This window comes from Osmerus mordax, chromosome 23, assembly GCF_038355195.1.
Source record: "Osmerus mordax isolate fOsmMor3 chromosome 23, fOsmMor3.pri, whole genome shotgun sequence".
Lineage (NCBI taxonomy): Eukaryota > Metazoa > Chordata > Actinopteri > Osmeriformes > Osmeridae > Osmerus > Osmerus mordax.
The window spans coordinates 10261622-10286055 of record NC_090072.1 but is presented as its reverse complement, the minus strand read 5'-3'; the positions used below and the strand labels follow the sequence as shown (position 1 = coordinate 10286055).

The 24434-nt window shown below is 40.1% G+C and overlaps 1 protein-coding gene across 1 annotated transcript in view; it reads right to left on the bottom strand.

Annotated features, from left to right (window-relative positions):
- Window positions 1–345: 345 nt before the first annotated feature.
- Window positions 346–24434, bottom strand: part of larp7 (La ribonucleoprotein 7, transcriptional regulator) — a 41382-nt gene continuing 17293 nt past the window's right edge. Inside the window, exons 5-13 of the mRNA XM_067261190.1 lie at window positions 21141–21305; window positions 20907–21012; window positions 20301–20585; window positions 16368–16500; window positions 14895–15040; window positions 14643–14755; window positions 9618–9777; window positions 842–933; window positions 346–751 (exon numbers count right to left, since the gene is read on the bottom strand). Of these exons, the coding sequence (XP_067117291.1) occupies window positions 674–751; window positions 842–933; window positions 9618–9777; window positions 14643–14755; window positions 14895–15040; window positions 16368–16500; window positions 20301–20585; window positions 20907–21012; window positions 21141–21305 (1278 nt within the window). The 3' untranslated portion in view covers window positions 346–673. The remainder of the gene's footprint in view (window positions 752–841; window positions 934–9617; window positions 9778–14642; window positions 14756–14894; window positions 15041–16367; window positions 16501–20300; window positions 20586–20906; window positions 21013–21140; window positions 21306–24434) is intronic.

Genomic DNA, 24434 nt, shown 5'->3' with positions numbered 1-24434 from the left:
CTGCATCATGGGCAATTCCAGAAATCTGTGTCACAGACATTTTACTCAACGACTGCGTCACGGGAACTGTGCTCGATCTATAATTTCAGGAATATATGTGTCACTGACTTCATCAAAGGCACTGTGCACTATCTATAGTTCCAGCAATCTGTACGTGTCTCACTGACATCTTAAGCACCGACTGCATCATGTGCACTAGTTTCTATCAATAATACTTAACCTTAGTCATAAAAAAATGACTAAATGTAAATGTAAACCCCATTTTGATGATTTTTCAAATCAGTGTTAAAGTGCTGTACTATAGTACTCTAAAGACCCATAGATGTTATAAAAAAAACACATTACCCAAATTAAGTCTTTATTTCATGATGTTCAAGAAAAAATGTCTGTAAAATGTAATGAAGAATTAACAGCGGCATGTAAATGTATTCAAATTCACCTTTTGTGCACATGGCACATATTCCACAAGATGATGGTTTGAATTTGTTTATGTTCCATCTATAATTGCATCTACACAACAACGCTTAAACAACGTTATTAGCAAACCTAGTTTAGGGGAACTGTCTTGGATTAAAACAAATTTTTAAACAAGGCTATCAACCAATCAACTAAATGAGTGCCAAATGCAGAAGAAAATACATGTAGATCCCCATAGCCAATTATCATGCCACTATCAATCCTCCAGGAAGCGTATGTGCTTACTAGCCTCCTTAGCCCTGGCAATGATTATCTTCTCTGCTTTGGAAATCAGCTAGAAACAAAAGGAGAAAAGAGACTTAAGAAAGGAGACACATCATAATAGTTATTGTTGGAACATACATTTTAAAAAGACAAACATTACCTTCTCTGTGCCCCTTTTCTTTTCCCTTGGTCTGTTCAACTTGACTTGGCGGTCCACCAAGATTTTCTGCCAGTATCTTTGTTCATGGTCCCCTGTAATCCATGAATTCCATAATTAAACTTTCATGTCTGGGCTTCCATCAAAATCTCTTTAATAATGCCAGGAATCTGTGTGTGTGTGTGTACAAATTAGAATGGGTTTAGTTTCCCATGATCTCAAGAACCGGGCAATCTGCAAAATTCATATTTTGCAGGTGTCCTTTTCATAATCCAACGGAGTGCAATGCCACGATTGACGTTGTTTGGATAAGCATTTCGACATAAAATTATGAAAAAATAAATCACCGCCAGTTTGGCTTGCTCTCTTCGTCGCACTAAGCTAGCTTTCGCGAGCCGAAATGATAAGGATATAACAGTCATAAGACAAGAACAATATCATTTATCTCAGTGCGATACAGAAAATCCAAGACTTTTACTGATGAAATACTGACCAACTAAGAAAAATACTATATTTACAGTGGATGGTTTATTTCAGTAGGTGTAGCTGGAAGGTTATTATCTACAATTGTTGCTGTGTAGACTAATGGCTCTCGATTACACAAAGTCACAACTGTTTAGCCTAGAAAGACAACAGGGATTTGATTTTCATTGCTTTAGGCATCATCACTTGCTGAACAACCTTTTAACTGGCAAAATCACAAATACGTTTTTGGGTACCTTATAGCCTACTGTTATTTAGAAGCAAATTAGCTTTTTTAACCATTATGGCCAGGTAAACAGTGCTGACTAGAGGAGCAATGGATCACAAAACTCACGGTTCATATCACGGTGTGTAAGTCACGGATCAAAATATTTCTTTAAATCTGAAATAAAGGCACATTTGACTTTTACATTTACATTTATTCATTTAGCAGACGCTTTTATCCAAAGCGACTTCCAAGAGAGAGCTTTACAAAGTGCATAGGTCACTGATCATAACAACAAGATAGCCAAAAAAACATCGCAAGTAGCCAAAACATGAAGCACACATTGTGAACAACCAAAGTAAGTGCCAAAGGGAAGAACCATAAGAGCATGTAGTTAAACAAGTTACAATTAAACAACATGAACCGCTATAAGTGCAAGTGTACCTGTGGAAAAAAAGCAAGCAACAGTAATAAAAACAATATATCACAGCGAGAACAAAAATGTTAAAACAGTTACCACTAACCACAAGAGCAACAAGTCTCTAAGCAAGAGTCATTGTGATCCTTGAGGAAACTAACATTGGGTCAAGCGAACCATTCCTAAGTACCGTTGTACTCCCGGAACAAGTGCGTCTTGAGCCTTTTCTTGAAGGTGGAGAGACAGTCAGTATCTCTGATGGAGGTGGGGAGTTGATTCCACCACTGGGGGGCCAGACAGGAGAAGAGCTTGTGTTGGGACCGGGCGGTCTTGAGCGGTGGGACCACCAGGCGGTTGTCTGAAGAAGACCGTAGGTGACGGGTGGGGGTGTAAGGCTGCAGGAGAGACTTGATGTAGACGGGTGCAGTCCCGTTCACTGCTCGGAAGGTCAATACCAGGGTCTTGAATCTGATACGGGCCATGATAGGTAGCCAGTGGAGAGAGATGAGGAGCGGGGTAACATGGGAGCGTCTGGGTAGATTGTAGACCAGGCGGGCCGCTGCGTTCTGAATCCTCTGAAGAGGGCGGGTTGCACATGCTGGGAGACCAGCGAGCAGCAATAGTCCAACTTGGAGAGGACAAGTGCTTGGACTAGCAGCTGGGTGGAGTGCTCAGACAAGTATCTCCTGATCTTCCGGATGTTGTAGAGGGTGAATCTACACGACCGGGAGACCGCAGCAATGTGGGCCATGAGGGAGAGCTCGTCGTCCATGGTAACCCCAAGGTTCCTGGCAGAGGATGAAGGGGTCACCGTCGCAGATCCCAGGGTGATTGAGAGATCGTGGGAGATGGAGGGTTTAGCCGGGATGATGAGAAGTTCTGTTTTGGCGAGGTTCAGCTGGAGGTGGTGCTCGGTCATCCAGGCGGAGATGTCTGTGAGGCAGGCCTCAATCCTATCTGAGATCCCCGGATCGGTCGGGGGGAACGACAGGTACAGCTGCGTGTCGTCAGCGTAGCAGTGGTAGGAGAAGCCATGGGAGGTGATGATTGGTCCAAGTGAGGTGGTGTACAGAGAGAAGAGGAGGGGTCCAAGGACGGAGCCCTGTGGGACACCAGTGGAGAGCTGGCGAGGTCCTGACAGGTCCTGACTTTTCCTTGCATTTTTTTATTATCACTCATCACAAGGAACTTTTCAATATTTCAAGGAATATTTCAATAAAATGTTGATAAAATCTTAAATACTCAGTTGTTAAATAAAAGTGTACATATATAATTAATTTATTATTTATTAACACTTTACACAAGGACCCTTCCAGTATTTAAATAAAATAGGAAATAGGAAAATAGTGTCCACATCATATAAATAAGTAAAACTGTTTTGAGGGGTTTGAGTAGCTGGAGAACATCCTCTGCCACTTTCACGTCAGCATCAAAGGGAGTCTTGTCTGTCAGTGCAGAGTATACAGCTGCCAGCTGCTCATGATAGCGCTAAAACATTTCATAGGTGGAGTTCCATCGAGTTGTGACATCATGTATGAGTTTGTGGGTCGGTCGCTGTAGCATTTTCTTGCTTGGTCTTAAGCACATGAGCGGCTGTTGTGCTTCGGTAGAAAAAGGAAACCACCTTCCGGATCCTTCCAAGGAAGTGGTCCATCTGGTTCACTGAGATTCCCCTTTGGGATGCTAAATTGATCATGTGCAAAGCAAACCATCTGTGGGCTCTGTCCAGCGTCAATCACTACATTAACTTGGTTCTTAGCATTATCTGTGGTGATTGGGATATTACTATTGGGCCTCTCTAGCTTCCACTCTGCAACCCACTCTGTTTTAATTAAAAAAAGTTTTTTTAATGAAAAACCGTCGTGTTGTGAATTCTAATAGTTGTGATGTTAGAAATGAACATAATCAAAAAAGCTAGGCTACGAGACCCTGCGTTCTGCTGCGAGTCTCTTCATTTCATTTGGCTTTGTGTCCTAGCTAAGCAGTACCTCGCAGCAACCTCAGTTTCTGCAAAGTCTTTTCTACGTCGGCCTGTTCGTAAATCGACTCTCCCCTGAACATGTTTATATGCTAATTTTCCTGAATAAAAATGCGTAGGGCTAATGCAGTTGTGGCTTATAATTTTTTTTTACCAGTAGCCATGTAGCGTAATCGGCTATTTTTTGTTTGTATTGTGTGGTGGCGCACCGTATCCTATAGGATTCCGGTTCAAAGTTGATATCCAAGTTAATATACAATATTTCTCCATGTGTGTCGTTTTTATCATGGCTAGCCTACCCAATGTGTTTAATTTCGTCCAATGTATTTTTTTACTTTTTATTTCACATAATAATTTGTCTCTTTTCCTGTTCATAAAGATCTGGTACAATCTTCATACTGAAGTGGATGCGTGAGGAGATTTTGTAGCGTGGCTCAAGCACCAGCACCATATTTAAAGCCTTTTTTCCACAACAGAATATGGCCTCATGTCTGCAGCGATAAACATCCCAATAGATTTGGTGATGGCTTTAGCCCGGTCTGATTCGGCGGCAAAGGGCTGCTTAAATGCCACGGTGAGAAGTTGTAGTGTCTTTTTTGCTCCCGTCACTAAAACACCAGGGTGAGGACGCTTTAAATGTGTGGCCATGCTTGATGTTTTTCCACATTCATACGATTTCCTTTTGTTACAGTGCCTACACACTTTTGTCAAACTGTTTTGTCTCCCACCCTTTTTCCGTTTTCATTTTTGACAGGGAAGCCAAAATGCTCCCATACAAACGATTGAAAAGAAGCGCAAGGTCTTTCCAGTTATTCTTGTCCTCCGCTAGCCATGGCGGTCACTGCTGTTTTTTAATTCTTAGTTTTGTGCAATGCGGGGCATGTTGGGATTCAAAGTTAACATGAAAAGTAAACAACCCCTAAAAAAATATATAAAATAAAACATTTACATTTAGTCACTTAGCAGACGCTCTTATCCAGAGCGACTTAAAGTACAGGGACATTCCCCCCGAGGCAAGTAGGGTGAAGTGCCTTGCCCAAGGACACGTCTTTCGCACGGCAAGAGTCGAACCAGCAACCTTCGGATTAGTAGCCCAATTCTCTAACCGCTCAGCCATCTGACACGCATCTGTCTTATCTTTATCTTTGAACTTTCTTTTCACCGCAACTCTGCATTGATAATTTAACTTTTTAAAGTATAATTCCCAAATTATTAGAGCAGCAAAACTGTATTTAAACTGTGGCGGTTAATTGGTTTGTTACATAAATGAATGTTTACTGATGTCAAAACTGCCTGCACATTGCAAATGTGCTACAACACTATAAATCACCAGGTGCATTGCAGACATGGGCACTATTCATACCACTTTGGCCTCCTTGGTCGTTTTCTTGGTCGTTTTCTTGAATAGTCACTTACCAAAGCCATTGAGAAGAACTGTCATCACCAGCTGCATCACGAGCACTGCACCATCTATAATTCCAGACATCTGTGTGTGTCACTGACATCATCGTGGGCACTGTGCCCTATCTGTAATTCCAGGAATCTGTGTGTGTGCCATCAATTTTACGGCATCTAAACTTGTCTCTCAAAGGGGCTAATATTAACCAAATCAAAAATCTGCCTCAACGTTAAGAATCTAAAGAGGAAGTTTAATTGGTTTTGTAATGTTGGATAAAACCGTGGACCACCCTTAAAAGGTGCAGTGTCCACTTGAACCTGTCCAGTGAATTATTTACAAGTAGTCTGTTACATTCCCAAATATATTTTGAGGTGCACAGATTAAATTTCAGGAGCATATACAACATAAATGGCTGCAATTTTGAGCCAACTTCAGTGTTCAGTGGGACGTTACAAGAAGATTATCTGCAAAATTGTCATGTTTGATCACATTTGATGACAGAATATTTGCAATTTATCATCATAGGACAAACTACCCACAGTTATGGCTATATGAACCATCTGTGCGCTTTGTGTTTTAACAGTGTTGTAGTACTCGAGACCGGTGTTGGTCTTGAGACCACTTTTTGAAGGAGACCGCATTTGTACCTAGTGGGGTCAGATGGCTGAGCGGGCTATTAATCAGAAGGTTGTTGGTTTGATTCCCGGCCGTGCAAAATGACGTTGTGTCCTTGGGCAAGGCACTTCACCCTACTTGCCTCAGGGAGAATGTCCCTGTACTTATTATAAGTCGCTCTGGATAAGAGCGTCTGCTAAATGACTAAATGTAAACGTACTCGGCCTTGTCTCGGTCACAGACAAAAATGACTCTGGATTTTATTTCAAGACCGGTCAAGACCACAACTACGGGAATATCACTAAATTGCCTGTGCATTATTTTATTTATTTTCATTACTGTTATTGGATGTAAAACATGATGCTTCAAATGCAAACAATACTTCTCGTTTCTGATTTGAAATTACCCATCACCCCTCCCCACACCCAAAAGTGAATGGGGGAGATAGGTTAAACAGTAGCTGTCTGAAGATATAGGCCAAAACAGGTATAGTTAGATTTGATTACCTGAACCACAAAGAGTTTACAATAGCATCCAAAAAAAAACACACAGCAGTGTGTAAATTCTGCAAAAAATCTGAGACGGCTGAGACTAGGACTACAATCTACCTAATAAAGCTACCTGCAATCTGCCTCTCTTCCCCCTTTACCCAAAGAGATTTAGCGAGTATTAGTTACCTATGTAAGTTTCAGTTGCTTGCCAGCTTTTGTTTGTGATCAACAATGACGAGCCAGGCCACATAAAGCTATGTAGCTAATGATGAATATAAAGTTAAGTCAATGTTAAATAATGTCAGCTGCATACCTCTCCCAACTAAATAAAGTTAAGTTAAATGCCGTAGTACCGCGCTCATTCACTTGGGTGAGAGAGATGTGAAAGCAGAGACCGAGTACTAATGCGCCTTCATTTCTATGAAAAACAAAAAACAAACATTAAATAGTCTGCTTTGCCTGGCCATAATCACACGGCACTACTTTAAGAGTGCTGATTTTGAGTTCAAATACACAGTTACAGATCAAATCAAACTTTTTACCTAGTGAAACCCTACTGCTTGTGTGTTTTGAGTGATTTGGTTTTGACCCGGTCTCACCCTGCCTTGGTCTTGACTGTCTCGACCCCTCAAAGTCTTGGTCTCGTCTCGGTATCGATACACTCCGGTCTTGGTCATGACTTGGTTCCGGTTTAGGTGGTCTTCACTACAACACTGGTGTGTAAACTTAGATGTTATCTTTTATTTTTCTTCAACCATGTTTACGTCAGGCTCTTCCAAACTCGTTTACCGTTCTTCTTCTTTCTACTCTCATGAGGCAGTTTGCCAGGACTTTTCTCTCACTTACGGGCTTCTATTGGTAACCCCGTGTTTTCATGTCACAACGCTGTGATTTGTGCACTGGCAATTCCCGCAGGGAAAGTCTGCGAGAGAGCCCTCGTGCATTTAACGATTTGACAGTGGGACAGCCCTAAGACCTCACAGAGAAAGCGCTTCAAAAGTCTGTGAGTATGGACAATGGGATTGGGTAAAAGTAAAACATTTTATCAAGAATAAATACATACATTGGGTTGGCATATATGGTTTTGCTCACACCGGTTCTCTGCCGACCCAACTGATACTGCCTGGACATCCGAGGCAAAGAGCTGTGATACACATTCCCCCAAGGTAGAAGAGAAACAGATCCAAGTTGGATCTCTGAATATGTTGTAAAGTACACCGATTCCTTGTCCGGAATAAAGATGTTGTTTTTAGTGCTGTCAAACGATTAAGATATTTTATCGCATTAATGTCATTGTTTACTCAAAGTGAAAAGTGGATTGGATTGCTTAGTTAGTGCAAATGTTTTTTTTTAAATTGAAAACAACATTGCCTGGCTTTGACGAGGGGGCGGAGAAATCGCATCAGCTGTGTGCTTGGCCATCAAGTGGTATTTCAGACTGGACGTGCTGCGATGATAGCTCAGTTCACAACGACAAAACACACAGATCAACACACAGATCAATGGAACCATTTGGCAACTTTTTAAAAGTAACCTTTCCATTCAGAATCTAATTGGCATCCATTTCGGCATCTTGCGCTCGCTATCCACTCTAAACGTAACGTTAGCCTACTACTCTTTAGCCGGCTTGCAAGCCCAAACAAGTGTGTGCGGCGTGCCTGTTGTTTTGTTTCCGGTCTAGCTAGATCCGGTGCGCTGTTGTAGTTTTTCGAACGTCAGTAGTCGTTGCAACATCATGTGAAACTACAAAGTTTGCTAGGCAAAAAAGAACGTTAATATTGCGATAAAAAAATGAACGCTGTTAAAATGGGTTTGCGTTAACGCCGTTAACGTGTGTAACTGACAGCACTAGACATCTCTTTTAAGACGAGGTGAGTATCTCACTGCACACCAGCAACGTATAGCCATGCCTCTGACTAACCTGCACAGACTGGACAAATCAGAAATAGCAGTGCATTCTTTGGAAAATTGGAATGGATGACCTTCCTGCAATTTTCAAACTTTTGCAAAGTCATCCATTAGGCCTGAGTGGACCTTTTAGTGGGCTGGTTCTGACACATATGGCAAACTGCCATTCCAAAACTGACTTTCAGGATGAGATGACTGCATGTGTGTTCTCATGTTTGATGTTATGGAGTTATAGAGCAGCGGTTTCTTTCACAACATACAAATTACCTAAACATCTTAAAAGTGCTGTGTGGCACTTCGGCTTCTGGAGTATGTAAGGCTAGATTGTTGACACAACCAACATAATTCGTAAGTTGTGTAAGAAACTGCTGCTATATCACTACATTGCATGTGTGTTCTCAAGTTTGATGTAGTCTTCTCATCCCAAAGAGTTCTTGAGAATGTCAGTTGAATGACAGTTTGCCATTTTGTCAAAAGATCCTCTGCAGTCCCCACTCTCAAATAAATAAAATAATGGGTTAAGCTGGATAGACTAACAAAAACAATCCGTGTCAGCTACGTCATCATGTCACGCACACTTCCAGACACACCCAAAATTCTAATGCACATTTTTTGCATTTTGTTTTCAGATTCTAGTTCTGTATTAAACACACCTGCTTTAAAAAGTCCACATAACACTGTGGAGTCAGATAATTTGGGAAGACAGGTGACAACAAGCATCAAATAAAGTATTTAAGGCAAATGATTATGCTAGACTAATAGTTACATTTACAACTAAGATTTTGCCATTTAGCTTCTAGTCTTCAAAATAATGCATTACTGCGTTGCATGCTAGTCAGGCTCAGTCACACTGCTGTCTATAGATACACAGCAACAGACAACATGGTTAGCATTCAATCAATTACGCTTCAAAGACAGGTAAGCTGTCCATCGCTTTTACACTATAAAATGCCTTTTTATAAATGAAATGTCCATGTGACCTACAGTTTGCCAAGGAGAAACATTAGAAGGACAAAGCGGAGGTAAATTAATGTGTGTGGGGGCCATACACATGTACTGTAGCATGACAGTGAGCCATTTACCATCATAAAATTCACCCGTGGTGGCTTTCAGTCAGAATTTAAAGCTGGTTTCAAAGTAAACAGTGTGGAGCGTGAGCCAGGTTCTTATTTGTGAGTTATCATGGCAGTCCATCATTGAAACACATGGAAAATGACTGAAATTGAATGATACATTTGAGGTATATAAAGATGTATTTAAAAAGAACAAGAAGATTTAATACCAGAAAGGATTGCCAGTTCCCAGTTGTGCTTTTTTTGGAGCTCTGCATTTGCGTTGATTATAGCCTTGGCATCTTCTGGAGACTTGAAGCGGACATGACCCTCAGCATCTCCCTCCACGATATCCACATAAACCACAGGTGAAACTTCTGAGAGTACCTCCTGCACAATAATTGTCGGAATTAATTGTGTCTAGCATATACACAAATTAAACGTATTTCCAAGCATATGTTGACAATCACAATTTGTTGGTACCCTTACAGCTCATTTAGATAATTCTTAATTCCTCCTGAAAAGTGATTACCGTATTTCTTCGAATAAATGCTGCAGCGTTTTTTAAACAACGTTCATTTTTGGTGCAGCGTTTATTCAAGGGCGCGTTTAGTTAGTAAGGGTGATCTCGTGAATTGTAGCTGCAGTGCAGCCATAGACAACTTTGTTGATGGCATTGTGACAAATTAACCGCTGACCTCCTTGTCTATTCTTTGTCTATGAGTGCGGCAACTCCCTTTCTCATTGGCTATCAATTAGATGTGCGTTGGTAGTACTGTCTCAAATACAGATGTTCTACATTGTGTAGAAATCTGAAGCAGCATGCCTAAATGTTCATACACATTAGCTTTCAAACAGAAAGTTATGTAGGCCCTACACGTGTAATGAATACTGGGGTTGAATTTAACCAATTAAATAACCGTTTTCAGATTTGTTTTGTGCGGCGTTTATTCGAGGGCGGCGTTCATTACACAACGTTCATTTTTGGTGCAGCATTTATTCGAGGGAGGCATTTATTCAAAGAAATACGGTACATTGAAAGCTATTGCATCATGTATACTTGCATGCCTTTGGTATGTCAGAATAAAACCAACTGAAAAGAGATTCATTAAAGCTCATTCTACAAAGATATTGTAAAATGGCCTGGACACATTTGTTTGGTACCCCTTAGAAAAGCTAATAAATAATTAGATTGTGATTTACCAAACCAATGTTTCTTTAATTAGTATCACACGTCTCCAATCTTGCAATCAGTTATTCAGCCTATTTAGACCTTGTCCACACAAATACGTTTTCATTTTAAAACGCATCTTTCTCTCTCCGTGTTGGCCTTCCGTCCGCATTGCAAGTGTATACATTTGAAAACGACGTATCGCTGTTTTGGCTCCGCCAGTTTGTGTCTTACATTTTACTCATGCGCAGTACAGACACAAACTTTTTAAGATGTTTCAGTGTGGATTAAAGAATGTATAATACATTACAGTACAATTCTTGAACTGTCATCACCAGCTGCTTCACAGGCACGGCACTATCTATAATTCCAGTTTTTAATATGTGGCATCTTAATCACCGAATGCATCACAAGCACTGAATATAGCAACAGGAACAATGTTCCTATGAATTTATAAAGGATGCATGTCTTAAAGTTATGTATTGTGCTTATTAAAGTTATGTATTGTGCTTATTAAAGTTATGTCTTATGAACTTAGAAGTGTGCTCAGGCTTAAACATTGTGTTTCACACAGGGTGTGGGAAACAGGCTGTACTTTGTGTCTTAATCTCTCCATTTCAGAAGCAACCTTGAAACCGGGCTGAGACGGCACCCGAGCAGGTGGGATGCGTCGGCAAGAACAACTCCCTGATGCACGAGAGAACAAGCTCAACCCTCTTTTCATCTTTCTGTTTTAATTGCACTGTATAATATATGCTGGGGCAGGGACAGATAGCCAGTTGGACTTCGTGAACCAACCCAAACTCTGTTGCGGGTAGGGAAACGTAGACAACCCCAGAGCTCTGTACTTGTTGATTTCCAACTGCTGCATTAAAGCTGATATTATCAGACCTCTGTGACTCCAGACCACTCTTGCTAGAACACAGACTTGTGTCATTGAATACCATCAATACATATTGGAATCGACAAAATGATTATGAGTCCTTCAGGATGAGCAATGTTTGGAATACGCTTGAAAACGCTAGTGGGAATGGAGAGCGTTTTGAAACAAACGCATTTTTCAAATATGTCTGGATTAATGTAGACGTAGCTTTAAATGGAAGAAAGTAGTTACTGTGCCGTTTGGCATCTTTGTGGTCACTGCACTGAACATGAACCAGAGAAAGCAAAAGCGAGAGTTGTCTGAGGAGATCAGAATGAAAAATTTACATAAGCATGGTAAAGGTAAAAATGGCAAAATCAAGCAGCTTGATGACTTGTACAATGTCTATTGTGGTTTTATGTAGGCTCCTGTCACATTGGGACTCCAGTTACAAGTGTGTATGGCGGGTTACGCAAGAGTAGTAGCGCATGTTTAAAACGAAAGTTGCATTTGATAGGACGCCTACTTGATTTATCTACTACAACTATCCTTTTGATTTGTATTGTTACATTACAGCTCAAGAATAAATTTAATTTAGCCTATTGCTACTTTTGTGCACTGTTTGTACAGAGTATGGGGATTCACTGAAGCCAGATCAAAGCAGTAGTAAAATACTAATTGACTCATTTATACCTCTCGACATTGCTATTGTAAGCTATTTTATTGCATGGCCTGTTATTATATTTGGCAGGGTAGGAGAAAAGAGGTAATTTGATTAAAAAGAATGAAGTTGTGTGCGAAGATAGTGGAGACAAAGTGTGGCCGGCCGCATCAAGGAGTCCTGTAGTTTATCCGTGTCTCCAATTATTATACATAAGCCTACAAAGAACAATCGGTTACACTATTGTGAACCCAATGATCCTAACAGCCCACGCCAATGCTGTAGCCTAATCTCCTTTAATTAGGCCTACCTTATTATATTCGTAAAAGGTTTAGCTACCATTAGCAAAATAGTTGCAAACTATCAGTCAGATCCAAAGACTCATACCCAAAGACCCAGTCAAAATGAAAGAATCATTTGTTTCCTCTAGCTACCTCATTTGTTTCCTCTAGCTGCATAGGCTCAGTACTGAGCCTATGCAGGTCACGTGAAAAATGATCCAAAGACTAGTACCTGGCAGAGGAACGAATCATTGATACGAAGACTCGGTTGGCAGAAGAACGAAACATTGATCCAAAGACTCAGTTGGCAGAAGAACGAAACATTGATCCGAAGACACGGTTGGGAGGTGAACGATTCGTTCATCTGCCGGCAGGGATGTAGTGGGGGCTAAATGTACGTAAACGCCATTTACGCACCTCCCGAAATTCGGAAATAGCGTTTATCCACCTCTAAATTGCAGAAATTGCGTTTATCCACCTCTAAATAGCGTTTATGCGCATTTACGCACATGTAAGTTCCCTGCGCCTCGTATTCTGCCGTTGGAATAATCCGAAATAAATTTGGTGTAATTTTAAAACACCAAAGACTAAATTTCATATTGTTTAATATATAAACGCTGTAGTCTAAATCATTTCATCTGAGCTGTATGGTCTTTGACCCTCCAATCAATGCGTTGCGGCGCCGACACCAATCAGGATCCACGAAGTACACACATACACGTTGTGGATTGGTCTACCTGTTCGGAATGGATTAATTAGCCATGGATATCAGGCGATTTTTGAAGAGACCATCGAGTGCTCCCACTCCCACAGATGCCCGCAAAAGGCCTCAAGTAGAGTAAGATCAATTCACTTTTGTAAACGTTGTTTTGGTTTGCACAACATCGCATTAAGACAGGGACAAAAGGCATTTAAATACGATGATGCAGATACAAGCCAACCTTACCGGTTCCATCCAAATAGGCCTAATGAAACGTAAAAATGAATAAATAAACAGGGTTCTCAAGCCTCTGTGAAGGGGCTGAAATGCGTGTCTCACGGTCAATGCGTGGGGGGGGGGTGGTGGAAACAGACGTGAAAGCTCGTCTCGGGGGAGGGGGGGGTGCTTGACGACCCTGTAAATAAATAAATTCATAGTTTACCCACCTCTATTTTTACCACTACACCACTGTCTGCCGGGTACGAGTCTTTGGATAATTTCACGTGACCTGCATTAGTTACATTGTTGTCATCATTTTGTACATAGGCTAGGACTGTATATAAACTATACACACATATATATATATATATACATACAGTTAGGTCCATAAGTATTTGGACATTGACACAATTTTCATCATTTTGGCTCTGTATACCACCACAATGGATTGAAATGAAACAATCAAGATGTGCTTTACGTGCAGACTTTCAGCTTTAATTTCAGGGTATTTACATCCAAATCAGTTGAACGGTGTAGGAATTACAATACATTTTATATGTGGGCCCCCCCCCCCTTTTTGTGGTGGTATACAGAGCCAAAATGATGAAAATTGTGTCAAAGTCCAAATACTTATGGACCTAACTGTATATACATACACACACACACGCACCTGATTTAGGCTACATCATCAGTGCCTGAATGGCAGACTTGTGCAAGGGAATATCTGTTAATAAAAAGTGAATTGCAGGGATAAAAATTGTGGAATGTGCAGCTGGCAGCAATTAAACCGCAACATGAGCTTAACAGTTATGAATTAGCTTTTCCCAGTGTGATTTAGAAAATGTACAAATACACATCTAGGAAAATTAAAGAAAGCAGGGTCCTGGAATTTAATCGAGTGCAACGATAAAAACAATTATTGTCTTTGATGGGGTCAAATGACCCCTGCTCGGTGCATCTGGTGTTAACAAGTGTAGAAGTCTAATTGAGAGCTACATAAAACCTTGTGCAACTAAATATTAGGTTCCCATAACCTAATATTTAGTTGCACAAGGTTTTATGTCATCCCATCAATTTTGTCCATGCAATTTTTGTTGTTGTTGATCATTAACAATATTATGTTGGAAAGTAAAAGCAAAGACCGATTTCTATCAAATATGGAATAAACAATGGTGGATGGCAATTACCAGTTTCAAGTTATTTCAGAGGAAATTGTACATTCTTGTTTTTTTGTAGAGGGGTACCAAGAAATTTGGGCACGTCTGTATATAGAAATACATGTATATTATAACATTATTAATATAATACACCTATTATATTATGTGTATTAAGGATTTTCGGTCGTCACATTGTCATTATACCTTTATACACTTTCTCCCAGGTAAAGGCATTGTGTGTGTTATCTTCACAATGACTCCAGACTCGAAGAGAGGCCCCTTTGGTTTGTCCTTAACAGCTTTTTCACTCTCATCAACTACAGGACAAAGACAAAACATTACAACATTTCTTAATTCTAGGTTCTAAATTTATCTTGAGATGATTTAGCCTAGACACAAATCTAGTTGTTGCATACAATGTAAAGAAAAAGAGAGATCGTCAGCCTCGGAACATACATGTCTGATCCTTCTGGAGAACGCCGTTTGCCTCCATTTGTTGTCGACCCCCCCTCTGGTGGATCTCGGTCATGCATTTCTTTAATGTTGACATACTCTGTTTTTGCAAGGTCAGATACTCCTGCTTAAGTGAAAGCCAGTCATGCCTTAATACAGACAACACGCGAGCGAGGGATAGATGGATGAAGAAAAAGCAAATAGTTAAATACAAAATAGAGGGTTGTTAAAAGGTTATTTCCTCAGCTGGCCGTTTGTACACTTCACAAAAATAGGCTTGCTACTGCCGTTTCTATCCAACGCAACAAAGAGGGTGACTTGAACCTGTGATGTCTTCTTTGTTATCTGTCTATCTGCTGGCAAACTACCACTAAACTATACATATCCCCAATTATTATCATCCCCGATTATTATCATTGTCATTGCTATGACCATTTAGGTTTGCTCCCCTTGTCAGTCTTTGATTGTTACTACTGTTCTTTCTGATCTTGTTCCTTTGTGATTAAGTATTTTCCAAAATGTTTCAGCCCCCTATTTGTTCCAGTTTGTAACCATGTAGCATACCTGGGTTGCTGAGTGTTTTGTATTTTTTGAGTTAGTAATACATAACATTAAGACCACTGACAGGCAGGGCTTTCAAGTCTAACGCATTCCCGCAGCACTTTTCAGTTGAGGCGGCCGCCTAAGCAACACACGCCTGCCGCCTTAACTACAAAAACTTAGTATTTACCTGGAAACTTATAAATATTACTATTTAAATACCGCTGGTAGTAAGTTGGTAACTACTGGAGATATATATGGTAAATTATAATGTGTTATTGGGTAAATACCACTGCTACTAAGTAGGTAAAGACGGCCAAGCTCCAGCAGAATTACGAACAAAATACTCTACTATTACCCTGCAGTTACCTAAGGTTTATGTCGGTAACAGTCCACGTCTAATGAGAAGATAAGATAGTAGGCTACTTTACAATAAAATGTGTGTATTTGCAGCGCGTTTGCTGAATGCTGCGCATGTGTTGTCAAACACCTTAACTGAATTTTTTCAACTGAAAAGGAAAAGCCTAATCCGCAAACTTCAAATACATAATAAAAATGTACCTGTCAGCCAATATAGGATGAATCGAAATTATTAATGAACATGGATTAGCATTATTTATTTTTTTGCATTTTACACAATGTCTGCATTTACTCATTTATACTCATGTCGAAGGATAAAGTCAATGGCTAACTGGCAAAGCAGAATTTAGAACATGTTTCTTCAATCAGTTGTAAGGTGAGGCTAAATCAGCTTTTACATCCTCTGCGCAGCATCTCCCATAATAGTTTAGCTCAAATATATTAAGGATGTGGAAAACAGTCTTCTCATTTACATCTTATAGTATTAGTACTACTTTACATAAGATGCAAAATATTTTAATACAATATTTATACAACCTAATTGGACACACCTGTGCTGTTGGTCGGTTTACTTACTTGGAAATAACTCTGAGCGGTGCTACCTCATCTCCCATCTTCAGTCTCTCCTTATTTTTCTTTTTCCTTTTCCTTTTGGTTTTTAACAAAGAGTCTTCCCTCTTTTCCTCTTTATCACTTTTGACTACCATATCTGAGAATAAAGAAAGATGATAATAAGCCTTTGCAGCACTAGGTCAGTCACTGCACATTGTTGAACACAACCTATACGTTTTACAATAAAAAGGTGAGATTTAAATCACAAAAGCCTACATTTACCATTCACTTAATGATAAATTTAGGCAACAATTCTGCAATGATCAAACACCCTTGGTTTTAAGTGATGAACCGAAACAACTACTACTGACAACACAAACAATCATGCAGATGTTGGTATAGATATCTCAGATATAACATGGCAGGCCATTTGGCAAGGCATAACCTATATTCTCTCTCATATACATTTATTAATTGGTGTGTTTTAAGTTTCTGTGGCGAAAAGTGAAACTAGTTATCCAGTCAGAAACGTAAGGATGTTACGACCTCACACGACGCATGCGTTAATAATGTACATTAAATACAAGCTGTAATTCAATGGAGACCAACCCAGTGAACAAGGTTGAAGTAATTTTGCTACCTGCATAGCTAGCTACAGCTGACAAAAAAATACAGCTCAGGGGGGTATTGCAAGAACAATAGCTGGCTACATCCGCTGGGTCTGACTTTTTGATGATATTTTTCAGCCTTTTGTTAGCTAGCTGGCTAGTACCATTCCAGACCGCTTCCGGGCGGTACTGTCTGTATAACCAGTGTACTACCACTCTATGACTGACTGGTAGCACTGCAAAACGACTAGACTAGCTAAACAACAAAAACGCCACCACCCAGAGTGAAAATGTCTCCAATGTAGCAACCGTAGCTTGATATGGCTTCGTTCTTTTTCTAGTTAGCTCCCCTGGCATGAAGCGCTGCACTACGCAGCCGGTGTTTCCAGGTGAGCATACATAACGCGCTACATTGTTTTCTCGCTGTTACCAAAAGTGTTAGCTAGTTGTTCAAAGATAGTTGTCCAGCTACCCGTAGAGCAATCTCGATGCCATTCAATAATACTACAAGCACTAGAAGCGCAAGGCGGTTTTCCCTACTTACAACGCGGATAGCCGGTCACATGACCCTGAGTCTTCGGGCAGGGACGCAGTTACTAACATTTATTGATTGCTTCCAGTCAACTTGTTATATTAACCAGTTTTCCCAAAATACATTTCAAGCTTATTTAAGTTTTTGGGAGCATATTTTCATATGGTACCGTTTGAATCGATTCGCAGCTGAAATACTGCCATTGACAACGTTGTTAGAATTTTTCAAAGGGGGTTCTTTATTAATGCAAAATGAGTAAATGCTCAAAAATATCCTCAGAAGTGAAAACCCTAAGGGGAAGTTTAAGTCATGGAGATTGGGGCCATTTTTACACAGGTTTGCCCTATTTCTTCATTTTGATGCAACTGTTTCAACTATGTGAGGCTGCTACATAGCCTTCTATTGCCTAAGGGAAATGAGAAGACAACCCTGTTTCCGTCTACACTTCATTAGTATTTTGAAGTGTAAATGAGCAGCAACAAATGTATGCTTTTTAATCCAAACAATCTCCATAAATAATAAGTATGCATACTTATTTAAAATATACAGAATAATCAGTTGCAGGGCTTGAAATTGCGACCATTTCAGGGTTCTAGACTGCTAGATCGCATTTTACGACCATTGAGACTTTTTTTTATTTTTTTTATTTTACAACTACTCACATGTGCAACCTCCAATTTGACAAGTTGAAAAACGAGGAGGGAGCGAGTCTGCCAGAGTTGGCCAACGTGTGTGAGGGGGGATGATTCGTGAGTGATTATTCAACTGACGTCATCTACACTCGTGTCTCGCTCGGGTGTCTTGCAAAGCGAGTGACGGGCAGCTAATATCTCAAATCTGCATTCAAGTTAAGAATCTGAAGATGAAGTTTAATTGGTTGTGTAACGTTGGATAGAACGGTAGACCGGTCACTGCATCAGCTCACAGCAGGCACATTCTACTGTGCAATAAGCGAGCATTTTGTAGAGAAATAAATGTTGCGCCACAACAGTTATTTGCACTCCTGTAAGGAGTAGGAAAGATGGGAAAATACATATCTTTCTTTTGGCAGACAGCTGTGTGTGTCGTTTATTCAAGTAGGCCTACAGGACAATACTTTTTGAACAGAACATTAGCTGGTGAAGAGGTCTGTCCTTCAACCATTGATCAGTTAACAAACATTAAAGATATTGATTACTTTATTATTTCTATACTGTTTGAAATGTTCTGAATATAATAAATAATGTTTGATCTATACCTTGCAATATTAAGCTCATGAGCAGATAACCAGGCAGGTAGCATTGGCTATCTTACAGCAACAAGTAGGCCTAGAACAATCAATTATTTGAACAGCACAAACGCAAAATAAAGTTTGAATGTTGACGGGAGGCTGAGTGACGTGTGAAAAATAAAACGGTAATATCTTTGAAAACTATAATAGCACAAATATTTCTTTTGACAGCACAAATCAGCACAAACGATTGCGACTATTTACAATCCGTTTGGAGCAAGTGGGGGGCTGGTGACGTCATCGGCCATAATTAAATGTCTAATATAAAAAACACCACTTCAGCACAAAAAAATTTTTTAACGGCACAAACGAAGCACAAACGATTGAGACTATTTTGGGTTCATTCGGAATATGTGGGGGGGCTGAGTGACCTCAGTATGACCTATAAAACATTCTTTAATATCTAAAAAATGATAGCAGCACAAACGATTGAGACTATTTTGACGATGTTTTGCGTTGGGTGGGGGGGTCTGTTACCTATTACCTAGCATATTGATTACTTGGTAAACTGAACATGCCATGTTCATTTTAATACCAAGTTTATTTGTATACAGTAGACAAAATGTTTACAGCAGTGAGAGTAGGATGTATGTAAATGTATACACAACAGTTGCATTATAAATGTTTGCATGCATGTCTGCTTATGACAAGGTAAATACAGTTAAATTACCCCAAATTTTTCAGTTTATTCCTGTTAATTCCGGTATATTCCCGTTAAGTCCCGTGGAAAGTTTGCAACTTTGAATATTCCCGGAATTTTGCAACCCTAGCACAGATTCAATTTCGGGAGCATACGCAAGCAAAATGGCCGCAATTTTGAGCCTTAAATTTGAAAAATCTAAAATAAGTATTTTTTATTTGTTGAGTACATAAAATAAATTGGCCTCTCCATGTGGTTATTTCATATAAAACAATTTTTCATTGAACTTAAGGAAAATGCACCATATTGTGATATGAAGCTAAAATAGCTGAAATAAAACAGTACATTATCAGAAATGTGCTAATTATTGTTGTACTGCATAATATAAGTTAGCAAAAAGTATTGATTACATCTGGGAAAAATATTACTACATTAAAATAACTAATTAGACAAGCACAGTTGACAGTAACTACACTATATTAAAACCAAGTCACAAATGTTTGTGGAACTTGTGGACTGGGTTGCTTTTTTCCTCCCTTTCTACTTAGTGGACTTGACTGGAACATGTGTGACCTTCCATCGCAGACCAAATGATGATTGAACACGGTTCTGGCGTTTAGTGGAGAGGACTCCAGAGCACATCCACAGCAGGGCACTTGGTGTTAGTCGGAATGCACTTTAAAACTGAAATTCCTATGAGGATGAGGTGGTGACATTTTGATATTTTCAGTTCCCTTTCTAGGTTAGTCATGTCTATTTGTTAGGTAAGCCAGGGGTGCCCTTGCTTAGCCTTCTCATTGTGGGGAGGCTCAGCAGCGCTCAGATTTTTCGTTTGTCACCAGCTCATAGTATTTGTTGTTCACTAAATCATACCCTATGGTAAGGCTCAACGTAATAAATTCTTTACCCTTCTCGTCTACCTCCTCTCTTTCCCACTGAGACTCCTCTTTCATTGTCCTCCTGATCTTTGATGGCAGGTCGTCCTGGACTTGGCTCTCCAAACTTCCTGATGATTGCGAGCGCCGTCTCTTTTTTTCCATAATTTGTGCAGGGAGCCTTTGTCTGCTGGCCATTTCCTCATCATTTATCATCTTCCCACTAGTCACCATTTCCTGTTCATTGACCTTAACTGATGTCTTTGCTTCAACCTTAGCACTAAACACAGACAACTTATTTGTTTGCTCTGCTTCACCTGCAACAGAGTGAAATAGAATGAGACAAGTAAAGATATGTTATATAAAGATATAGAAATCAGGGTTTCCCGCAGCACTTTGCAACTAAGGCGGCCGCCTAAGCAACACGCCTGCCGCCTTAACTACATTGTCAAAAAATAAATAAAAAAACAGCGATATCCACCGTGGTACTCTGTCCCGTTTTCTCCCTTTCATTCCAAACCGTGACCAACGCCTCTCCCTTCTCTGCAGAACACATACACGCACAAACTCCCCCTGGAAGTAGATTTGCATCTACTTCCAGTTTTATGTACTCAACTTCTATTCCACACTACACTAACCTTGTGTGACATTTTCAGTGTGTTCAAGGGGGATTTGCTTTCCATTCTTGGTTTTGGGAAAGATTCCAGGTTTCCTGGGAGCATCTTCAGGAGGATTATTTAGCATCTATTTGAGGATGAGGTTTCATATATTAATAAGAGACTTGTAGACGGAACATTTACATTATAAAGATTTACTGCATATTTTAGTATTGATACATTAACTACTAATTGATAAAACGGATGTAATGTTACCTCTATAGCCTTCTGTGCTTGCTCTTCTGTTTCAAACTCGACAAAAGCAAAACCTTTCGACTGTCCAGAGGTCTTGTATTTTGGGATGCTGACATAAACCACATTCCCACATTTGCTGAAGACCCGCTCTATCCAGCCATGTTTGACATCCTTGGGCAGAAGTTCCTGTAATACATATAGTTTTGTTTACCATTATGCACTCAGTGAAGTTACCTATTTACAGATACACAACACTGAAAACAAGAAACAGGCAATACATGTTTTTAAGATTAATGTCTCTATTAATGACAAATCTGTGTGTGTAAAATTACAATCGGTGTAGTTTCCCACACATCTAAAGAATCGGACATTCTACAAAGTTCATATTCTGCATACGTCCTCTTTATAACCCAACGGAGTGCAGTGCCAGGACTGACGTTGTTTGGATAAGCAACAGGGGAAAAGAACATCCGAGTGTCACCTTTCAAAAGAGACCACCACCATGCATGTCCTCCAAATTGTTCAAGAACAGCTTTCAATTTAGTTTGGGTATGCTTTATTTAAAGATCCTGTAAAGTGGACTTGGAAACGAGCTTTAAGTTCGCCACACCACAGAATAATGTGTTATTAACTACCCATCCAAATTCGAATGAAAAAATAACACCGACAAGTATGTTTAATTAGGCTTTGAAATCGTGAAAAAATCAGCAGTCTGCTCTGCTTGAGACTGGGGGGCGTGTCGCCTGAAGGAGCTGAAGCTCCGCCCCTCGCTGTCTAGTGCCTACCTCCGACCCAGATAATGGACGCTATGTCAAGCCGAACAAAACCATATACAATTTGAATTTATTTGTTCAATGAGTGAAACATACAGATGCATATAAATGAAATGTTCCCCTGAGCTGTAACAGTAAAAATGGACACCAGAGACAGCAGACAGAGAGCTCTCCAACTAGGCTACTTCTAACACATTAGCTAACATTTCACCAAAATACCATAATTCTACACCGAGTAGCCTAATATCAATTTAGCGGTTTACACAAACTCATTGCAGAGATACCTCTGGAAATGCTATCTAGTATAATTATAACAAGCACACAGAACTGAGTGATGAACTGCTGGCGGCGGTGGATGATCCAGGTGCGACCGGAGGATGAACGGCCGGAGGGGCGATGCTCGGTACGGCTCCGCGCTGCAAGAGAAGCCGTGTGTTGATGAACCCCGTCTGTCTCTGGTCCATGTTAAAACTGTCCGCCGTGAAATGGTCAGTGCAGAGGCAGCTGTTGGAGTTTATCCGAAGCTTTCCATGAGCGTGGCTCTTCACAAAATCTATCCACCTATTTTTCGTTTCATTATCAATAACTTTACTCCACATTTCAGTGTGACAAAGTTTTAGCGCTTTGCACATGCTTTCAGGAACTCATATCACACGTATATAATGTACTTAGAAGCAAAAAATGGAATTTACTTTACAGGATCTTTAAGCGTTTGGAGGTGAATTTGGCAGGATTGTCATAAGCATTCGCAATTAAATGAAACTAAGCGTAGCCTATATGAAAATAGAAATTCTGTTTTGTTATTTTAAAGCGAATTTGCGTTTAGGCTCCAACTGATATTCAGCTGCTTTCAAAAGGGGCTGGCTAGTTAACAAAACAATATAAAGTGGATATACTTTCAGTATCAGTTAATTTTGTTACATAAATGTGTTAACTGATGTCAAAACTGCCTAAGTAGCCTACCACGATTGAACTAATGCAATAAACAAAGGCAATCGTAATTAAATGAAACAAAAGCAAGGAAAATATGGAAATTCTGTATCTTATTTTGAAGTGAATTCGCGTTTAGGCTACAATCGATATTCAGCTGCTTTCAAAGGGGCTGGCTAGTAAACAGAAGACAATATGAAGTGGATTTACTTTCAGATATATAGATCAGTGAATTGTTGCATAAGTGAATGTGTTTACTGATGTCAAAACTGCCAGCTCATTGCAAATGTACAAGCGCTGTACGGCGAATTAGGCCTACAATTATGACAATTGGCTCACCCATTGTGCATGTAATGACTTCTGTTGTGCTGGTAAGACAATTTAATTGAAGTTTACTTGAATTAACTTGAATTTGAAATGAACTTGAATTTAATTCAAGTGCAGTGGCCACAGCACTATAGTTCCAGAAATCTGTGTGTCACCAACATCATTGCGGGCACTGTGCCCCATCTATAATTCCAGGAATCCGTGTGTGTGCGTGCCACCAATTTGATCACGGGCACTGTACACTATAGTTCAAGTAACCTGTATTTGAGTGTTTCACAGACAACTTAATCACTTTGATCACGGGCACTGTGAACTAGTTTCATTAGTAAAGAAACCCCTTTGAAACAAGATGATTCTAACAACGCTGTCAACTTGGCAGTATTTTAGCTGGAATTGCGATTCAAACATCGCAATTACATCTGCCCATTTCTTGCTGTATTGCAAAAAGTGTCCTGTGTTTCCTGTATCCATATAAATGTTCAAATTCTTACATTTGTTTGAGTTTCATCACATTTTATTTGTCCTGCCTACTGTGAGATTAAAATGACCAGTGATGGCTGGTGGCGATATTGGGTGGGTGGGCTACAAAAGTGTAGGCTATATTCATCTATAGTTCACGCTGCAGCAAATGCAGAATTATATCAGAGATACCAACTTACAACAAAATAAAATTATTAACTACACTTGCCGTTACAGTCCTTTCTTTCAAACCAACTTACACAACGTACATTTTGTCGTTTGTCCTTTTGTGTAATTTGGACATTTGGATGGTGTGTCAAGTCGCTTCACTTCTCATTTTTCAGAAAACAGAAGAGAAAGTCAATCAACCTCATGCCAAGATTTCCGGGGTTCTCTAACTAGAGAAGTACTTCTAAACATCAGGACTACAACTCCTGTGGATTTATTTCCCACTTTTCTGCTTCCAGCAGCGGAATTAGTGGGAATTATAGTCAAAGCCACCCTCGGCTTTGTCCTAGCAGCGAAGCGCCGTAGGAGAGGCAAACGAGCTGGTGCGACTCCGTCGGCGTGGGGCACGCACAGCGTTACCGGGGATATTTCTCTCCAACGTGCGTTCACTGAGCAACAAACTGGATGAACTTCAGCTACTGGTGTGGAAAAACAGAGACTTTCATTCATCTTCCGTTTTGTGCTTTACGGAGACATGGCTGAGTGAACTGATCCCAGACTCTGCGCTACAGCTAGCAGGTTTCAAACTGCTGAGAGCGGATCGTAACCCTGTGCTCTCTGGCAAAACGAAAGGCGGTGGTATTTGTTTTTACATTAA